Source organism: Carassius gibelio, chromosome A2, assembly GCF_023724105.1.
Source record: "Carassius gibelio isolate Cgi1373 ecotype wild population from Czech Republic chromosome A2, carGib1.2-hapl.c, whole genome shotgun sequence".
NCBI lineage: Eukaryota > Metazoa > Chordata > Actinopteri > Cypriniformes > Cyprinidae > Carassius > Carassius gibelio.
Window position 1 is genome coordinate 15092311 of NC_068372.1, and position 18630 is coordinate 15110940.

The following is an 18630-nucleotide window of genomic DNA, read 5'->3' on the forward strand; positions in this document are numbered from 1 at the left end:
ACTCCGCTCATCATGGAGTGTTTTGAGAGAGTGGTGCTGACTCACATTCAGAACAGTATGCTGGATATATTGGACCCACTGCAGTACGCATATCGGCCCAACAGGTCCACCTCAGACGTCATTGCTGCTGCCCTCCATATTTCCCTTTTCAACTGGAAGATAATGACACTTATATCAGGATGCTCTTTATTGATTATAATTCCACCTTCAATACGGTCATCCCTCACAAACTCTTTGTGACTGGCTCCCAGACTTCCTGACTGGCAGACCGCAGTCTGTTAGGATTGGTAATAGGACATCAGACACTGTCATTACAAACACTGGAACCCCACAAGAGTGTTTTCTCAGTCCCATCCTCTACACAAGGACAATATCATACAGAAGTTCACTGATGACACCGCAGTGATAGGACGGATCACTGGTGGGGATGAAGCGGCAGGAGGGAGGTGGCCAGACTTGTGACATGGTGTGAGGACATCAATCTTACCTTCAACACGGACAAGACAAAAGAGATGATAGTGGACTTGAGGAAAAAGAGGAGAACCCACCAACCACTGTTTATCCGAGAGCTTGAAGTGGAGAGGGTGAGCAGCTTTGAATACCTGGGGATCCACATCAGTGAGGACCTCACCTGGACAATCAACACCACAGAGCTAGTTAAGAAGGCACAACAGTGGCTGTACTTCCTGAGGAGGCTGAGGAAGTTTGGCATGTCACCTAAGATCCTCAACAACTTCTATAGCTGTGTAGTTGAGAGCGTCTTGACCAGCTGCATCGCTGCGTGGTATGGCAGCAATACTGTAAGGGACCTCAAACGTCTGCAGAGAGTTGTGGAGACTGCTGAGAAAGATCATCAGGACTCCACTGCCCTCTCTGCAGGCCATTTACCATCGCAGAGTCCACAGAAGAGCTGCATCCATCATTAAAGAACCCACCCATCCCCAACATGGAATGTTCACATTCGTACCCTCAGGACGGAGGTATAGGAGTGTAAATTGCAGGACTTCCAGATTAAGGAACTCCTTCTTCCCTTCAGCTATTAGACTATTAAACAGGTAGCTTGCTAGTGGACTTAGATATATCAGAGAACAATCGGTTCAAATTGTTTCATCTCATCGAACATTTGTAATGTTATTGCTGTTATTACTACCATTGAATATTTGTTAATATTACTCATGTAGCCTCATCTCAATTTGCACATCTGTTACTGTTACTGCTGTTATTGTTATCATGTAGTTGCACTCAATTTGCACATTACTGCACTTTTGTTTTTTGCACATACTGTTAATACTGTACATTCACATATAAATATCATATACGTCTATATTTCTATTTTTCACATTTTATATTCTTACTCTATTCTCACATTTATAGCTATAAATAATCCATATTTATTTTTTCATAGTCTACGTTATTATGCTTGCAGCATTTTTATTTATACTGTATGCATGCATGTGTATATAGTTTGTGTATGTGTGTGTATAGTTTTGCACTGTCTTGGCATTCATTGTGGAAAGCAAAGTAAGAATTTCATTTCTCACTGGGTATATGACAATAGACGCTTTGAATCCTTTGAAAATATATTTATAGTAACGGGGCGAACAAGACTTGAGGCATGCGGATCCAAATGCAAGCTTTTATTGACAAACATAGTCAAAACACAGACAGAGTTGAACACCAGCAAATGGGTATGGTACAGACAAGACACAAGAGTAGTCCAGTGAAAAGAAGGGGGTCGATCGGCAGCGAACGTGATCCAGGGGGCAAGGCAAATGGGTAATCCAAAAGACAGGCGATAATTCCATGACAGGCGGAGATCAGACAGGACAAGGTAAACGAGGATAGAATAAAGACACAGGTTAAAAGGAAACAAAAAAGGACTGATTGGAACTAATCTCTGGAAACATGAAATGGCTCCATAAAGTTGCTACTAGGAGAGTAATAAATGCAGACAATACTTGGCACTGAATAGTGGTTGGAGCCTCCTATTTATGGTGTGGCCTCAGGTGAGCGTGCCAATCAGTGAAATGAATCATGGGAAATGTAGTCCAGGGTGACATGTAACAGTCTGTGTGAATGTCAATGTAATCAGAAGACGACCTCTGGTGGCGAGCAGATGAAGGATCATGAACCAGACATACATATATAAGGAATAGGGATGCACTGAAATGAAAATTCTTGCCAGAAGTATTGTATTGCCACATGTATTTTGCTAATTCTTTTTCAGCATTGTATAAATTGAATAACCAAAATTTGTTTTTTACTGTTTTGTCTTGCTTTACAATAAACAACAACAAAAAAAAAATCCATCAAAGTTAGTGAGTGAAAGTGACGTGACATACAGCCAAGTATGGTGACCCATACTCAGAATATTATTTGAAGTAACAAAACCGTCATTAATTTGCAGTTACCATGGCTACAAGAACAATGATTTTTGGTGCTATTCGTGTTTAAACCCTGACTAATTTTCGTGAGGCGACATGGAAAATCAGAGAGAATATTAGTTTGCGTTGATGGTGGTGAAATTATTTCTACATTCAAAAATATTATTAAAGCCAACAGCCAAAAGTTTCTACAGGATTATGAATGTGCCTGAAAGTAATGCATGGTCTTCGTTTTTACCTTTAAAAAATGTATTTACAATTTATTTTAAGGAATAATTTATTTTTATGTATAAGGTGTGCTTTGTAGTTGACAACTAAATGAACACTTTACATGACAGTTATTATGACTGTAAGTCATTCTCCTCAAATGCTATTGAGCTTTAAATTTGCATTTGTGCCCATTCAGTTGTGAAAAAGTAGCATAATTTACATATGATTTACAGTTTATTTTCACGTGTATTTACATAGCACTTTATTCAATATATAGCTCAAAAGCAAGCAGCATGAAAAAAGTTTCGGTGTCTCATTTTATCAAAAGCAAAACTTAATTTGCTAAAGCAGTTCTCCACTGTGTTCAGTTTTTACCCCTGTACATCTCACCTCCAAGGACTTTACAGACTAAACTAACCCATAGAAGTGTTCTGCGTAAAACAATTTGTAGCCTCAGCGCACACTTCCTGTGATGTAATCATAATGTACCAACTGTATAACAAAGGAGTTTTCGTAACACAAAACAAACTTCACTTTGGCCGGGTTTTGTTTGAAATTATGTCACTTCAGTTCATTCTTCGATTTCGCTTGAATTATATGGTGGCCTTTAGTGTGATTGTAAACCTGCAGGATTCGAGAAACCACATATTTTGAATTACCAGCTTTTCTTGCAGTGGCTGAAAAGGTCATCCCTTTGGCATTCATCTGGGCTGCCTCATGTCGCAGGGTTTCATTCATCTTAGAGTGGCTCGTCATCTTGCAATATCATTGAAATTTGAAGTAATGCCGCCAGTTAAAAAAAATGCTTGACATATAATTAAGGAAATTAGCCCAAGCGACAGATTAACACCAATAACTTGGAGGTATCTGAAAGTGTTCTCTAAATTTGATCAGAGTTATTTTTCATGGGCTAAATATCATTAAATGTTTCATACTATGATTCAGGATACAATTAATTTACAGTATGAAATATACTTAAAAAACTGTCCTTCTACTCCTGTTAGGATAACTTCAAATAGGAATTAAGCAGTGACCTTGAAATTAAAGGTTGTTCTCTAATTGTAATCTCCACTGTATATACACCCACACACACCTCCATCTTAAAAGCTTTGTCAACCTAACTTAAAACATGTTGCAATTACTCAAACCTAAAACCTTAATTTTAACCTTAATCAAAACAGGACTCAGTTTGTAAGAAAAGGTGAGCTGCCTCTCCCTGGAATAATGAGGGTGGAGCATCAAGTATCCAGGAGCCCTGTCCTGGACATAATGGTTTACTACACAGAGTCAAATAAAAATCTGTAATAAAAATAACCTGTTTTTCCACATGTTCATATTCATTCTTAGATGTCTGGCGTGTCCCGGCTAAGGTGTCATGTGTAAAGGCATACTCACACTTTATGAATGATTGTCTCGTCATAAAACAGGTTATCTATCCACTGACGAAACACCTTCTTCTGAGTCTACATCTCCTGATTGCCACTGACATCCTAAATGTTACAACAGTGATAAAGAACATTAAGATGTTTTTAGGCACTGCACCATACTGAAGTAAGTCATTTACTGTACTGTGAAGCTTTTAGCCACTTTTTTAGCCACTGGCTATTGATTCTCTGAAATAAAATTATTAGCTGAGTGCGTAGAGGTGGAATGTCAGGTACAATCTCTTTGTGGACAAAACTAGTAAAATGACTATTAAAAAGTCTAAAAATAGTACATATACGTAATTATTTATTCAACAAAACCTTATTTGTGCGGAGTAGGCTACTATTTGTGACTGGTGCCCTTTTGAAGGCGCTAGGATTATCATGAAGGCATCAAACAATCATTTGATTACAGAAAACAGATCATATATACTGATCTGTCTCTACATATTATATTTCGACGGTTTAAAGAACAGAAAGCAATAATATATTTAAGTTCATAAATACAACGCATTTAAATTTGATAGCTGATAGCTGGCTGCCGACGGGGGGAAACACCTTTAAGGAATTAGTTGTGTTTCCCCAGTTCAATCCTGATGTATATGTGCATTCAAGACTTAACACAGAACGTTTAGCTGTGGTTCACCGGGATATGAACGTTATTTTGTTCTCAATAATTGGTTGAGAGTGCCATTGCCATTGTTTCGGCTTCTGCTCTTCTGTTCGCTTTACCGTCAGTACTTCTACTTGCCACCTATTTGGAATAGTCCACTTTTTGTTTGGGAGGGATTGTTTACATGTGTCATACAAATACTTAATTTTCCTATGATTTAACGTATCCAACATGTTTATGTTGTGTAAGATTGTATAATAAATAAGTAGTTGCCGTGGGGCAATCACAATATAAACATTATTTTAAAATAAATGTAACAAAAATTATGGAGCCCCCCTCAGTGAATCGCAATGCCTTTGTCTGTGGACCATCGAGCAAATATGGCGGCTTCGCAATAGATGGAAAGCTTGAACAGGCAAAAATGAAATGATTTCACTTCAGTGTTATTGTCCACGGTCGCAGCTGCATAAAGGTAGGCTAAAATTGCGTTTGCCAACAACATTAAAAGGTGAAACCATCCAAGGCCCGCAGTATTCTGCTAGGGGCAAGTGGTTTTAAGCTTGATGTTGAACATAATGGGGCTTGATTGCTACCTTGCTAGCACACTCTCATAGTATGTAGTAGCAGCAATGCCAGAAAGATGTCAGTAATATATTTCATGTTATTAATTAATGAACGTAAATGTAGATCTGTACTGTCACTCTGAATTAAAAAAAAAATACTATTTGTGCTTAAATATATTGCAGGTTGAATGCATGCTATAATGTTTTGTGAACCAATAATTATGCAATATAGAACCAATTTAGAACTTGGAGCACAACAACAATAATATAATGACAGCTGTTTATGCATTTAAACGTGTCGTTTATACATGCAGACATAAATGTTTGACTATAGGTACTTTTCTCAGAGCATGTGATTTATATATCATTGTCATATGACGAGAAGACATTTCTTCTGCTATCTGTTGGTGATTCATTGTACAATAATGACAGCTTTTTTATATATTTATTTTTGTACAGTGTGTCATAATGCACATAAACAATCTGAACTCCTTCCTGTATAATTATGCACACTGTAGTGCCTGTAGTTGTTATCCATGTTTCTGCTTAGTATCAAGTATAATGTTTAATGCATCTATAATAGTGTTATTATAGTATTATTAGATTAAACACCGTCTAGTTTTGTGTAATTTCCACTTTCACTTCTTTAAGCATTCAAGTCCAACCAGAAGGGGGTGCTTACACACACACACACACACAAACACAGACACAAATTCATTAATGTTGAAATTTGCTTTAAATTTTTATTGTTAATCAGCTTGTCAAATGTAGCATGCATACCAGCAATAGTACTGAGTTGTCATGATTGGCCAAATTAATATTTTTGTTGTATTTTTATTAATAGTGTTTTGAAGTTCACTTTTATTAGAACAACATAAAAATATAAGTTACAGTGAAAACATTTAACTATCATATACACTTGAGTATAGATATTACCCATAAACAAAACTATTGTATTTACAAATGTGAATTGCAAAAAAAATCTTTAATACCCATGGTATGTACTGTTAAGTCCATAAAGTGTAGGAGATATTTAAATTGAATTCAGTGTGCATTTCCCATTTGTTTATTTATAGTTTGTGAAATCTGTTTATTTTAAAACTGCATTTACAATATATGAAATTTTATCCAGAGTGACTTTGAGGATAATAAAAGCATAATTATTTAGTTTAACATTGGTTTGTGTGCTTTACGAGATTTGATGAGGAGATATATCATTGTATTGATGAGATAAAGAGGACAGTGTGAGTGAACAAACAGCGCTGTGTAGAAATTTACTTTTTTTCTGGTGAAATAAAAATAAGGTTAATAACTGTGATTAAAATTGATTGTTTGACAGCTATAATTTAAACACAAATAATGAAAATAAAATGCATGTTTTAAAATATGCATGTTCATGCATGGATTTTTAAAAAAAAGTCATCTATCTAAACCTAGTCTATTGGTTTATTATTCCAGGTATATATTTGCACGAAGCAGGTGTACATGGTCAACAGTGGCCAAGTTACTTTGCAACTTGCCACAATAATATGCAGACATAAAAAAAAAAATCACCTTTATTTATAAAGCGCTTTAAACAAAATACATTGCGTTAAAGCAACTGAACAACATTCATTAGGAAAACAGTGTTTCAATAATGCAAAATGACAGTTAAAAGCAGTTCATCATTGAATTCAGTGATGTCATTAGACCTGCAACTAACGATTATTTTTTCTGTCGACTAATCTAACGATTATTTTCTGGATTAGTCGATTACTCTAACGATTATTTTTATTAAAATAAATAATTAATCTAATGTTCTTTTTTTGATTAGCTAATGAATCCTTTGGATAACTTTACAAAAAATATAAGTACAACTTCTAATATAATATTTCAACCTTTATTCATTTTCAACCAATGTGGTTGAAGTTTTTACAGTATACAAAAATAAAGAGGCAAAGAAAATTATTTACGATAGAATTTATAATTAAACCACAGTAGCCACAAATTTACAGTTGTCAGAGATGTCATGAAATGTTCTTTAGCATCACAAACCATAAAATGTAGTCAGGGTTCTGCTATGCTTTAGCATGGTTTCCAGAGATCTGGAGCTGATTCGGGGTAGCTCGGTGGTTTGTGACTGTTGTCTTGCGGCGCGCTGTCTTTTAAGGGGCTGTTCACATATTCACAAGTTCGTTATTTCCAATGTAGGCCCACAGTATGCGCGCTCATAATGGAAGCGACGCGTTGCGACGCGCACACCAAAACAGGCGCGTCGGCACCGCATCGATTTAAAAACATCTCAACTTTTCAGAATGCCGCAAGCGCACCGCGGGTCATGTGACAAGAACTAACCAATCAGCTTCATCCTTTCCCGTAACAACGTTGAAAGCTCAGCTAAGATGAGGGAACAGCTGATCATAGCTGTATATGGATTGCCATTTTGAAATAAATTGAGTAGCACAGCTACTGCAAGCGATTTTTAGTGCTGCAAATCCATTTATCCTTTGCTGAAATTTCCGCGTCTACATGGAGAGAGCACGTCATGGTTGCTTAGCAACGGCAGACGCCCCAGGGGCACAACTGCCAGGCGGCAAGGAAGTCGACCAGAAGTTGAAGTCGGCCGCGTGCCGCCATCTTGTAGCAGAACTTCACTTGCGTTAGCATCCCATTGACATTCCATTCATAAATAAATTATTCGCAAATAACTTTACATCTGAGGCGTTTTAAGACTTCATTTGTCCATTATTTATTTCTAAAGATACACGACAATGTATAAAGGGCTCCATTACCTTCTATGTTACATTATGGCCCCGTAAAACAGTTTTTGTAAAAATAGGCTAATGATTGCGTCATAACCACTCGACTCTCTGTTGCACAGTAGAGAAATTACCGTACAGACAGGAGGAGAAGCTCGCAGGCAATTAACTTAATATGGCGTACTGGCGTTACATTTTAAAATACTATACAAAATAATTAATCAGAATACTTACTCCTGCTCACTCATGCCAAAGAACTCCTCGCTCAAGCTCGCCGTCTCTGCAAGATTAACGATGGCAGTTTTCACGCACAGCTACTAGAACATTTACATCTGTCAGACAGGTTGCTGACGTCGTCAAGCTTCATTTAATTGCTGAGTATCATCAGCATAACAGTGAAAGCTAACACCATGTTTCCTGATGATATCTCCCAAGGGTAACATATAGAGCGTGAAGAGTAGCGGCCCTAGTACTGAGCCTTGAGGTACTCCATACTGCACTTGTGATGGATATGATACCTCTTCATTCACTGCTACGAATTGATGGCGGTCATACAAGTACGATTTAAACCATGTTAATGCACCTTCCATTAATGCCAAAAAAGTGTTCAAGTCTATGCAAAAGAATGTTGTGGTCAGTTGTGTCAAATCCAGCACTAAGATCCAATAGAAATACAGTAATAGAGAGATACAACCATGTTCAGCTGATAAGAGCATTACTGTTACATACAGTAGTGTTGTTTGAAGCTGGCACCATTTTGACAGAATGTAGTCTATTTAATATAGCTAGTTTATGTAATGTTACTTACCAGAACTTATTTCTGTAATAAAAATTTCTTAAACAATATATTTCTGACTAATACAATGCATTGTAGTTTTAATGAAGTACACAATTACTATAAATTCTAGATCTCTGCAGTGATAAATGAGGACTGATTTAAAATACTGAAATCTGTTGAATCTTATTATGGTTACTAGTCCTTTGTTAAGCCGTCATGTTACTGACCAGCCATACAATGGCAAAGGGCTCGTCGATATGGCCAAAAATATTATCACAATATTCTTTTCCATATCATATCATATGATATTGATATTCATCATGATATTCATTTGCCATTAATGGAGAAGGAAATTCTTTCCACATGTTTGTTAGACCTTGAGAATGAATGTAACGATAATCGGTTTCTTCACAGTTAAACTCCACAGATCTACCTATACTAATAACAACACTGTATAAGTGTAAAATTAATGAAAAAATACCTTGGTTGTATGAAATTCCTTAAAAATATTAGTAACCTATTTTTGTAATAATTTCTTCAAGTTTAACCAGACATTTATTTTGACGGTTTGTTGTTACATGTGTATGAGTTTGTGTATCAGACGAAACCATGCCATTCATTTACACAAGGACACGCAGAACACGCAAACTTGGCCTATTAGTGACAAGCACTGAATGGCTGTTGTTACATTTATTTTTGCTGTTAGATTAATCCATATATAGTAAAAACGTCCAGAGCTTATCATCAATATCGAAATTTAAAAACAATTTCAACATGATATAATTTATCGCCCAGCCTTACAATGGCAGCTGTTGTCTTCTAGCACATTGTCTACACTTGACTGGAAGATGTATTTTTTATAGTTTTATGTAGAATTTTACTGATTAAAACATAATGCAAGAGACTTTAAAAAAAGTTCATTTTTTTAAATCCTAAAGTAAATTCTATAAGAAGGGCATGCTATGGATCCAACTTTATATTTGCTATTGGCATAATTTAATGTTTAATGTCTCTAATTTAACATTAATTCATTTATAAATTTATATGAATGTTCGTCTCATTTTTTGTCCCCAGAAACGGTCCTTAGGATTCCTAGGAATGTCTGGTTTGAGGCAGAGTGCCAGAGTAGAGGAAAATGACACTTCAATGTCAAGCAACTCTCAGGGCCTTATGAACAGCGAGGCATTCTGTGCAGAGGGAACTTCATCAGGACCATCACTGCATTTTCCTCAAGAAACCATGGAACTACTCAGTGACCAAGGAGACCTCCTGACCAGTGTTGGTTTTATTGACTCCATCTGCTCAGAAGGACCAGCCAAGGCTGCTTACGTCAATGGATCCACCTCACCCCATATCTCAGATGAAATCTTGTTGGATATTTCAAAAAATGTACCAGGATTCCTTCCTAAATCATTACACGCTCAGAATTCTGTCACAACCAACGTCCATTTTGAAGGACCTGATCCACTCAGAAAAGAGGGGGAAATAACAATCAGGCAAACATTGACAGCAGAGGATGTGGAGAATAGGGGAATATGGGGCTTTGATACAGAATCTCCAGAACACTCATTAGATAATTATGATGATGGAAATGAGCTAAGCTGGAATCCCCAAAGAGAATTTATGAAGTTTCTGTGGGATGATGATAATGGTCTTGAAATGGAGGAAAAACTGTCCCCCGTTCCCTCACCCATCAACCACAACAGAAGTGTTCCTTCACCACTCAACCATAAAAGAAGAAAACGTAAAGAAAAACTGGTGTTAAAAGTCGATCCTTCAGAGGACATCTACTCTGAGTTGAATTTTGATTCAAAAAAAGATCACGTAGGTGAAGGAAGCCGGATAGAATGCAGTCCTGTTAAGAAGACACGTTCCCCAAGGAAACCATCCAAATTAAAGTCACCCATTGTAAAACGTACCAAGTATTTTAATGGAGCTGCTGAGGCAGTCAAACACCTATTTGCCAAACCAGCAAAAAAGCCTATTAGCAAGACTAAAAAGTTGGGATTGATTAGAGAATCTTTGCCTTCGGACTCATGCTCTGTAGCGGAACCTAAATTTTTTCCAAGTAACAGTGGTTTTCAAGAGAAATCTCAAAAACACAGACAAATTACATGTAATACAGACACAACTACTTCAAAACCATTCATATGTAAGGAATGTGGACAGTGTTACCATGATCAGAGTTCACTGTTAAATCACATAACTGTTCACCGGGACAAGCAACAGAAAAAAAAAAAAAAAATGAATGAGTTGCAACAAATTAAAGATGAAGGAAAAGATGCAAAATTACAGTGCCCACAGTGCACCTTTGGAACGAACTGTCCGAACACCTTCGTGCAACACGCTAAGACCCATGAGAAGGACAAGCGCTACTATAGTTGTAATAAGTGTGATTTTGTCGAAATGAATGAAGTTGAATTGAGACGCCATTTGCTTCATAAACATGGCGTCAGTGGGGCGGAGCTGACTGTTTGGAAATCAGATGGATTTCAGGAGCGTCAAGTCAATAAATCAGCAGGTCCAATTTCCCTTTCCCGGTCTTTTCAAAGAAAAACTAAAAGCATCATTGGAAATCATGTTGAAGCTTCGTGTCAACCGCAGTTTAATGAAGAACGGGCATCCTCCCATTCCCTTGACAATAGTGATGAAGAACCATCTCCAACTGAACAGCCATTCTCTGTTTGCAAAGTTCTTACATCATGTGCAAAACCAACAGCAAGGTCACCAAAATTGTCGCTAAAGCTCCGGGCACCGGACAAAAACAAAAGTTTGTCATCCAATGAGAAGTCCGGTCTTGTGCGGAAGAAGAAAGTGTGGATGAATAAAGGTGTCAAAAGGCAATCAAGACTTGACAAATCAATTCACACACTTTTATCCAGGGAGAAACATAGTGACCAGAGTGCCTCAGAATGCAACACTCACCAGGAGCCTGATGGAAGCAGTACAAGAGAGTGTCTTGATGATTCCCTTAGTTGCGAGACCACATTCTCTGGAACAGGAGCTAGTTCGCCCCCCTTAAAATATCCGAAAAGATCAGCTCATTCTAAAGAAGGGAACACTAAAAGAACTTCTAAGTCTGATGAAAACATCATTTGTTCAGAAGATGTTGGAAACACCAACCAGACGCATTTAAGTTTGGAAAAGCAAAAGTTTAAGAAGTCACCTTCGAAAAGGAAAATGTCTACTCCATTCCACAATATGCAGGGTCAAGATATTCTTTTAGATTTCCCCAAGTGTCGACAAAATTTTAAGAAACGTAGAACATCCAAAAGGAGTAAAGAATTGAACAACGGTCACTTTACGTGTGATTCTAGTGATAAACTTGAACTTGAAGGATGTGAAAGTAATGAGAATGGTAATGCACGTTTTGTAAAAAAACAGACTTCAAGTGGTGCCTCAACTAGTCACTTTGAGAAAAATCACAGTTCCCCAAGATCGTTTCCTGTCAAAGATGAATGCAAGGATGAAGAAATCTCAGAACAGGTCACAGCTGTAAAGCATGAACTGAGCTCAGACGTTGAGACTGATCTGAAGGCTTGTTCGTACTGTCCTGCTGTATTTGAGTCAGGAATTAGCCTCTCTAATCATATAAGAGGACATTTGCACAGAGTGGGCCTCAAAACACGGAAAGCTGTATCTGCAGCTAAGGTGACTTCTCTTGACAAAGTACCTCCAGTTCGACGACGAACACTGCCAGAAGTCAAAACAGGTAATGCTTCTCTTATACTTGATATACTTTCTTGCATCTATACAGAGGTTTTTAAATTCATTTGTTAATAAAAATCAATGAACAGTAGGCAGTTATCCAGTTAGCGACCATAACTTGACAATAATTATTGGATTTTCATTATCGACCAAAATTTGTTATTTTAGTGTGTCCCTAGAATATTTTGTTTACTAGGCATATTCCAGTAGCATGATTTATTTACAAGTGCTACTAAGTTTAGAAATGCCACAACATCATTTAGCAATTAATTTTTCAGGTTTGTTCCAAAATTAATGATTGGTCTGTATTGTTTTGTGGACTTAATTGTATGAACGTGCACACCATCCACACCACTTTTAGAATAGCAATGCCAACCTCATTCATGGTGTGAAGCACTCAAATTAGACATACTTATCTTCCAGACATTATAACAATTATAATTTAATGAATAGAATCACTTGTGAATGAAAAGGCATTAAAGTATAAGCTGTAAAAATATTATGATTGGAGATTCACTGAGAAGAGCAATGTGCCATTGCTGATAGTTCACTTCTCTGAGCTGTTTTTCATTCCAGGTGCTCACATGGTGGCCAAACCTACTTGATTTGTTTATAGTCAGGAAAGGTGTGTGTTGGAGCATCACTGATAGGTGTACACTCTGGGTGTTTAAAGTTCCCATCAAAGTAGTAGTTTAAATTCCCATGCAACCAGTGTGTTGCAAGTTAGCTAAATGCATGCTGGTTAGTGTAGACATTTTCAGTTTTAGTTTGAACAAATTTAATTGGCTTCTAAGCAATAAATATCTGTTGTATATGAAGCTGATTACATATGGCTTCCCTGTTGCCTTCTGATCCCAACAGAAGAGTGTACATCCCAGACTGATCATCCAGCACAGCTGAAAACTGACTGCCAACAGACAGAGCTTATCTGTCCTCTGTGTAGGGAGTGGTTTGACAACAGGACTGGGCTGTCCAACCATGTGCGAGGCCACCTGAAGCGCCTGGGCAAACCTTCTTCCACCTCGTCTAAATCTCCTGTGATCATATTGAAAGAATTGATGCGTGACAAGAAACAGTTTCAGATGAAGCTGCAGGTTCTTGAGAAGAAGTGCCGTGGCACCAATTCTTTCCATCGTTTTAGGTTGAGTAATGGTTTAACCTTTGCATCTACTGTCAAACGGGAGAAAGATGATAAGGAGGAAAAGAAAAGGATAGACATTAATAAATGCTCACCACCAAGTGATCTGATTGGAATTTTGAAGAGGAGAAGAGCCCATGAAGAGACCAAAGCAAAGCACTCATCCTACACTGCCAGAAAGTCTCTCCTTTTATCTCCAGGCAAAGACTGTGACATGGAGATACAACCTTTCAGAGCTGTGCCAAATTCACTAGCAGGTAACGTTTCATTGAAGGGACGGTCCATGCAAATTTCAAATTCTGTAGCTATTTACTCGCTCTCATGTTTGTACGAGCCCACATGATTCAACAAATGCAAAAAAGAACAAGCATAAATTGTTTGACATGAGGGGGTTAATAGTGACAGAATTTGTATTTGGAGGAGACTATCTCTTTAAACAACATAAAGAGATAAACCTTCTATAGCTATTTCAAATGTTACTAAAAAACTTTTATTTTGATTATGGGCCCTTTTTTTCACGATTTTGGGTTTCTCAGAAGCAAAAGTCAAAGTTAGAAGAGAGAAAAATCTAAGTTGCTATAACTTGCTCTAAAGTTCTGCAGTTAACCAAAATAATTTCAATTGCGGCTTCCAACGATTATGAAAATGCAATAATCGAGTTCAAACAATTATTATGGTCCATTCCACCGCTTTCAGCAGTGCAGTTTCGCTCCTACATAAGAGCTCACACTTTACTTGCAAATTTGTAGAATCATGTAAAAAGAGACGTGCTTGATTTATTAATGTAAATATGATTTATTCGTAATTTTTAAAAGCAAGAAAGATAACATGCGCTGTTCTGTGACACGGTACAGAACATGGACGGTTAACTTTTAGCTTAAGGTGTGTGCTTAAACGGTCAAACACATGCAAAAATGTGTCAAAATGCATCGCTTGGTGATTATTCATGTAAAACCTTGTCAGTTATGTCAGAAGTGAACATAAACAATTGAGAATGAAAATATATTGGAGTTGTGCAGCTCTTAAAGTGACAGCAGGCTTATTTATATTCCTGCTGTTGACTGTGTGCTTAATATGTGTGCAAAGAACAAATGACAGAGAAAATCACTCACTGCTCTTGATTTGAAGGACTTTTGTAGCTTTAATAAGAAGCAAAAGAAAGTGTAATTCTTAAAGTGAAGACGGTGTTTTATTTTACATTTGAGTATCAATTTCTTAAGTAGGCTGTTAGCTGAATAAATTAGACTTGCATAAACAGCACTTTTTGTATCTTTTTTTAATTGTATTTGACTTTAGCTTTTTTGTTTTTATTATATTACTGAATGTTTATTTATTTTTCTGTATTTTTTGAGGATTTAGTCTTTTTCTTACGTAAATTATCCTAGTATTCTGCTGTGGTATTGAGAATTGTGAAATTTCGCTGTCATCTAAAATGTAGATGTCATTGCAACCTTATTTACAGAAAATGTATATTTGTTATATATTAGGGGTTGAACGTGTGATGATAGTGATATGATGATAGTCGAGTCGAAGTCGACTAGTCGCTGATGACGTCATTAATGAACAAATTAGTCTGGAGCTGTGAAAAACACCTTTCCGAGTATACATTTATTTGTCATTTTAACTGTTTGGAAATGGTGTGTAAATGTGGAAGTCCTTCAAACATTTATAGGAGCGGCAACTAGTCGACGTCAAGCTTAAAGCGTCATGGCAGAGCATTGAAGACAAATAGTGGATTAGCTGGTGCAACCCCTATTATATATTACTATCTTTATCACTCATATACAAATCTTGCAGTCCTAACTTCATTAGCCAATGAATTAGAAACATCCCTGTGCAGTGTTGTAATTTAACACAAAGCATCGTCTTATAAATGTACAATAACTTATATATAAAACATATATTACTATATTTTTATATAAAAACAATAGTTACGATTTTAATCGTGTCATATTCGTCTGTGAAAAGGTTCCATATAAAATTAAGTCTGCATAATATATATACCATACATTAACATATCTTATATAAATATAATAATATAAATCAAATGTATATCTCCAAATATAAGCTTATTGCTACTGCTAAATAATCCTTTAATGACAGGCCTGGACTTTAATGAATTGAACATGAGTACATTGGCATGTATTACAGTGTCTATAATAACTGTAAGTGTTTAATTTTATATATTGTGTTTCTTTTACAGAAAAAAGTGAACTCAATAGAAAAGTGTGTGTGCACTGTAATACCACATTCCACAGTGGTGTTAGTCTCTCCAATCATTTGAGGGCATATGCACATAGAAAGAAAAAAGCTCTTCTGGACGGAACTAGTATGTATCTTTCTTTTCTCCTATGTAAAAGCATTTTTGTACTTACATTTGACTTCCTGTTTATGAAGGATGCTGCACCTCAGCGTCTACTTTCATCTACCATCTTCTGCAGAATGTCACATGTTCACTCCTTTTACTAAACTTTGCTTTGACTTTAAAATAAATAAATGATTTTGATAATCTGATTCAGGTGCTTTTGGTAGAAGACATTTACTCTTAACACCTGATGGTTTTTCAGATTATAGTTGCTGAATGATGGCATTGTTATCATTTGATTGAAGTTATTCACAATTAATTTACCATAATAGAGGGTTACTGTGTGTGTTATTCGGCTGGTCGTGTGATCTCAATATGGCTACCAGTCGGCCACCACAAGGGTAATATCATTTACATCACTCATGAAAGGTGTGAAACCATATATGTAATATGTGGATTTGGTGCTCAAACATATTTTGCTAAACATGTAAGAGGACTTTATTGTTGTCATAGGTGAAAACCTATGGTGTGCTTTTTAAAATGCCCTTATTTTGTTTGTATCGTTTCTAATAAACACATTGTTTATTATTGCAGCTTTTGACTGTAAACAGAGAAAGCAAAGATCAAGGTCTGGGTCGAAGAAGAAAATGTACCCGCTGCTGCACACACCAGAAGAAATATATAGACTTACTTGCAGGTAACCGCTATGCTACAAATGTAAAAGAAAGATTAAAAATGATTATAAAAACTAAAAGTTTAATACGTCTTTAAATATTTTTAATGTACATTAGAATGTGTCCCGTAAAAAATTTTTCTGAGCATAAAATAATGACAATCATACATTTTTAACATTATTTACATTATGGACACCCATTAAAAAGTTCAGTGTAACAGTAGTTTATATAACAAAAAATCTTGTCAGACATTTTTAGAACAAGAATTATTAGACTATTTAAAAGATTATTTAAGGATCACAGTGGAGCCCCCAAAATACTAATTAATGAAACCCATCTTTGCCACTTTTCATCAAATAACAAGGTTTTACCCACTTGTCAGCAAATAGTTTTCATAATTTATAATACAACTAATACAACTTAAAATGATCACCGGTCAGAATACGTACGTTGTTACAAAAATAATTTACACTGAATGGCGATGGAACATTATTTGAAACATTAAAGCAGACAATTTACTTCTATTTAATAGGCTCTCAATGTACAGTATATATAATAATTTTTGTATTTACGTTAAATTTGATGCAGATAGTGAAATTAGATGTTATTAGATATATATATGTGTGTATTTAACATACCGGTAAATTTAATTAAATGTATATTACATATTTACGTTTTAATAAAAATAGCTTTGTGTGGATCTTTGTAATCTAATGTGTAATTGTTTCCATGTTCAGGTTTTGTGATCTAGTCTTCCAAGGCCCTTTGTCAGTGCAGGAGGACTGGATAAAACATTTACAGAGGCACATCATGAATACCGCTGTACCGCACACGGGGGCAGGGATGGTGGAAGTCATCTTGCCTAAGGACTCTTGCCCCAACACCGTCACAGTACCACTGGCACAACCTTCAGTGATGCAAACAGCCTAAGAACACACTACTTGTCCTTGGAATATCACTTGTATGTAAATTGTTGGGTTCCCATTTAAATTGTATATTGCCATCAGTAAGAACTTTTGTTTTTTCCTCTTAGTGAGGATCCATTCTTATCACAAACCACTTTTTAGATATTGTTACATTGTGCTGGTGTTGTACACGGACAAAGAACGTACGAACGGTGGGTGAATATGACGAGATTTTAGTGGAACCCACCACCAAAAGACAACCTTTACCTCAGATGCTTCTCACATTGAGTTTAATCTGTCAGTGCAGATTTATGCTCTACAAAAACTGAAATGATTCTGTATGTGGATTTTATAACAACCCATTTTAATTTGAGAACCAACGTGATTTTTTTGTTGTTGTCCCATCCATGGATTTTAGAAGGTGCACATATGATGCATATATGTATACATTTTATTAAGTCTAAACATTTACTTCAGAAGTTTGACTTGATGCTAACACATCAGTCATTGTGAAAACACCCATTCTATTGATATTAACAGCTCAGACAAGTATGCATGTCATTATTCTCTGTTTACACCATTTCCTGTAACATTTTGGTTTTTGTTTATTACCCTTTTTTGATTTTATCTTAAATCTGTAAGTTTGCCCCGTGTGCAAAAAACAAAACAAAAAAAAAAACAAAAACATTAACTGTTACTTGTGTAGACCATTTTTTACGGTTCAAATATTTTTTGTGTATAAACCTTTTTAGGTAATTTATGTGAAAAAAAAAAATGTAAATCACTATAAAGAATTTTGCTGTTCAGAATAAAATGTTTTTGTCGTCTTAAGCTATGAATGTAACAATTTGTTTGTAAATGTGTTCATATGATCAGTTTGTGCCACATAATTTACATATTGCAAGAGTAGCAGTCATTTCCCTCACATACACCCGAATACTGAATATTTGTGGTTTGTATATGCAACTAAAATGTGAACTATATAAAAGTGCTAGTTTATATATAAACGTGTGGAATGTAAGAACAACTATGCCACCTCCATTCACAAACACTGACAGACTATTGAACTGTAAGGCTCAGTATCTTAGGCCAATTTTTCACCAGCTGTAACTATAAACATTTTATATTTATTAAAAAATAATAAGTGTTTATGTAAAAAAAAAATGGAAGGGGGTGGGCCAATCATTTAT

At 36.1% G+C, this 18630-nt stretch overlaps 1 protein-coding gene across 1 annotated transcript; it reads left to right on the plus strand.

Annotated features, from left to right (window-relative positions):
• The first annotated feature begins 4992 nt into the window (after positions 1 to 4992).
• On the plus strand, positions 4993 to 18259 carry LOC128027660 (zinc finger protein 644). The gene is made up of 6 exons (XM_052615455.1): positions 4993 to 5103; positions 9785 to 12422; positions 13280 to 13813; positions 15760 to 15885; positions 16456 to 16558; positions 17273 to 18259. The coding sequence occupies exons 2-6, from the start codon at positions 9809 to 9811 to the stop codon at positions 17463 to 17465; spliced, it is 3570 nt and encodes a 1189-aa protein (XP_052471415.1). The 5' UTR covers positions 4993 to 5103; positions 9785 to 9808; the 3' UTR covers positions 17466 to 18259.
• Positions 18260 to 18630: the final 371 nt, after the last annotated feature.

What these genes read in the sequence shown, in the direction of transcription:
- LOC128027660 (XM_052615455.1), top strand. Translation starts at nt 9,809, where the DNA reads ATGTCTGGTTTGAGGCAGAGTGCCAGAGTAGAGGAAAATGACACTTCA. An exon ending in ACTGCCAGAAGTCAAAACAG is followed by an intron (nt 12,423 to 13,279) that starts GTAATGCTTCTC and finishes TGATCCCAACAG; the next exon opens with AAGAGTGTACATCCCAGACT. An exon ending in AGCTCTTCTGGACGGAACTA is followed by an intron (nt 15,886 to 16,455) that starts GTATGTATCTTT and finishes TTATTATTGCAG; the next exon opens with CTTTTGACTGTAAACAGAGA.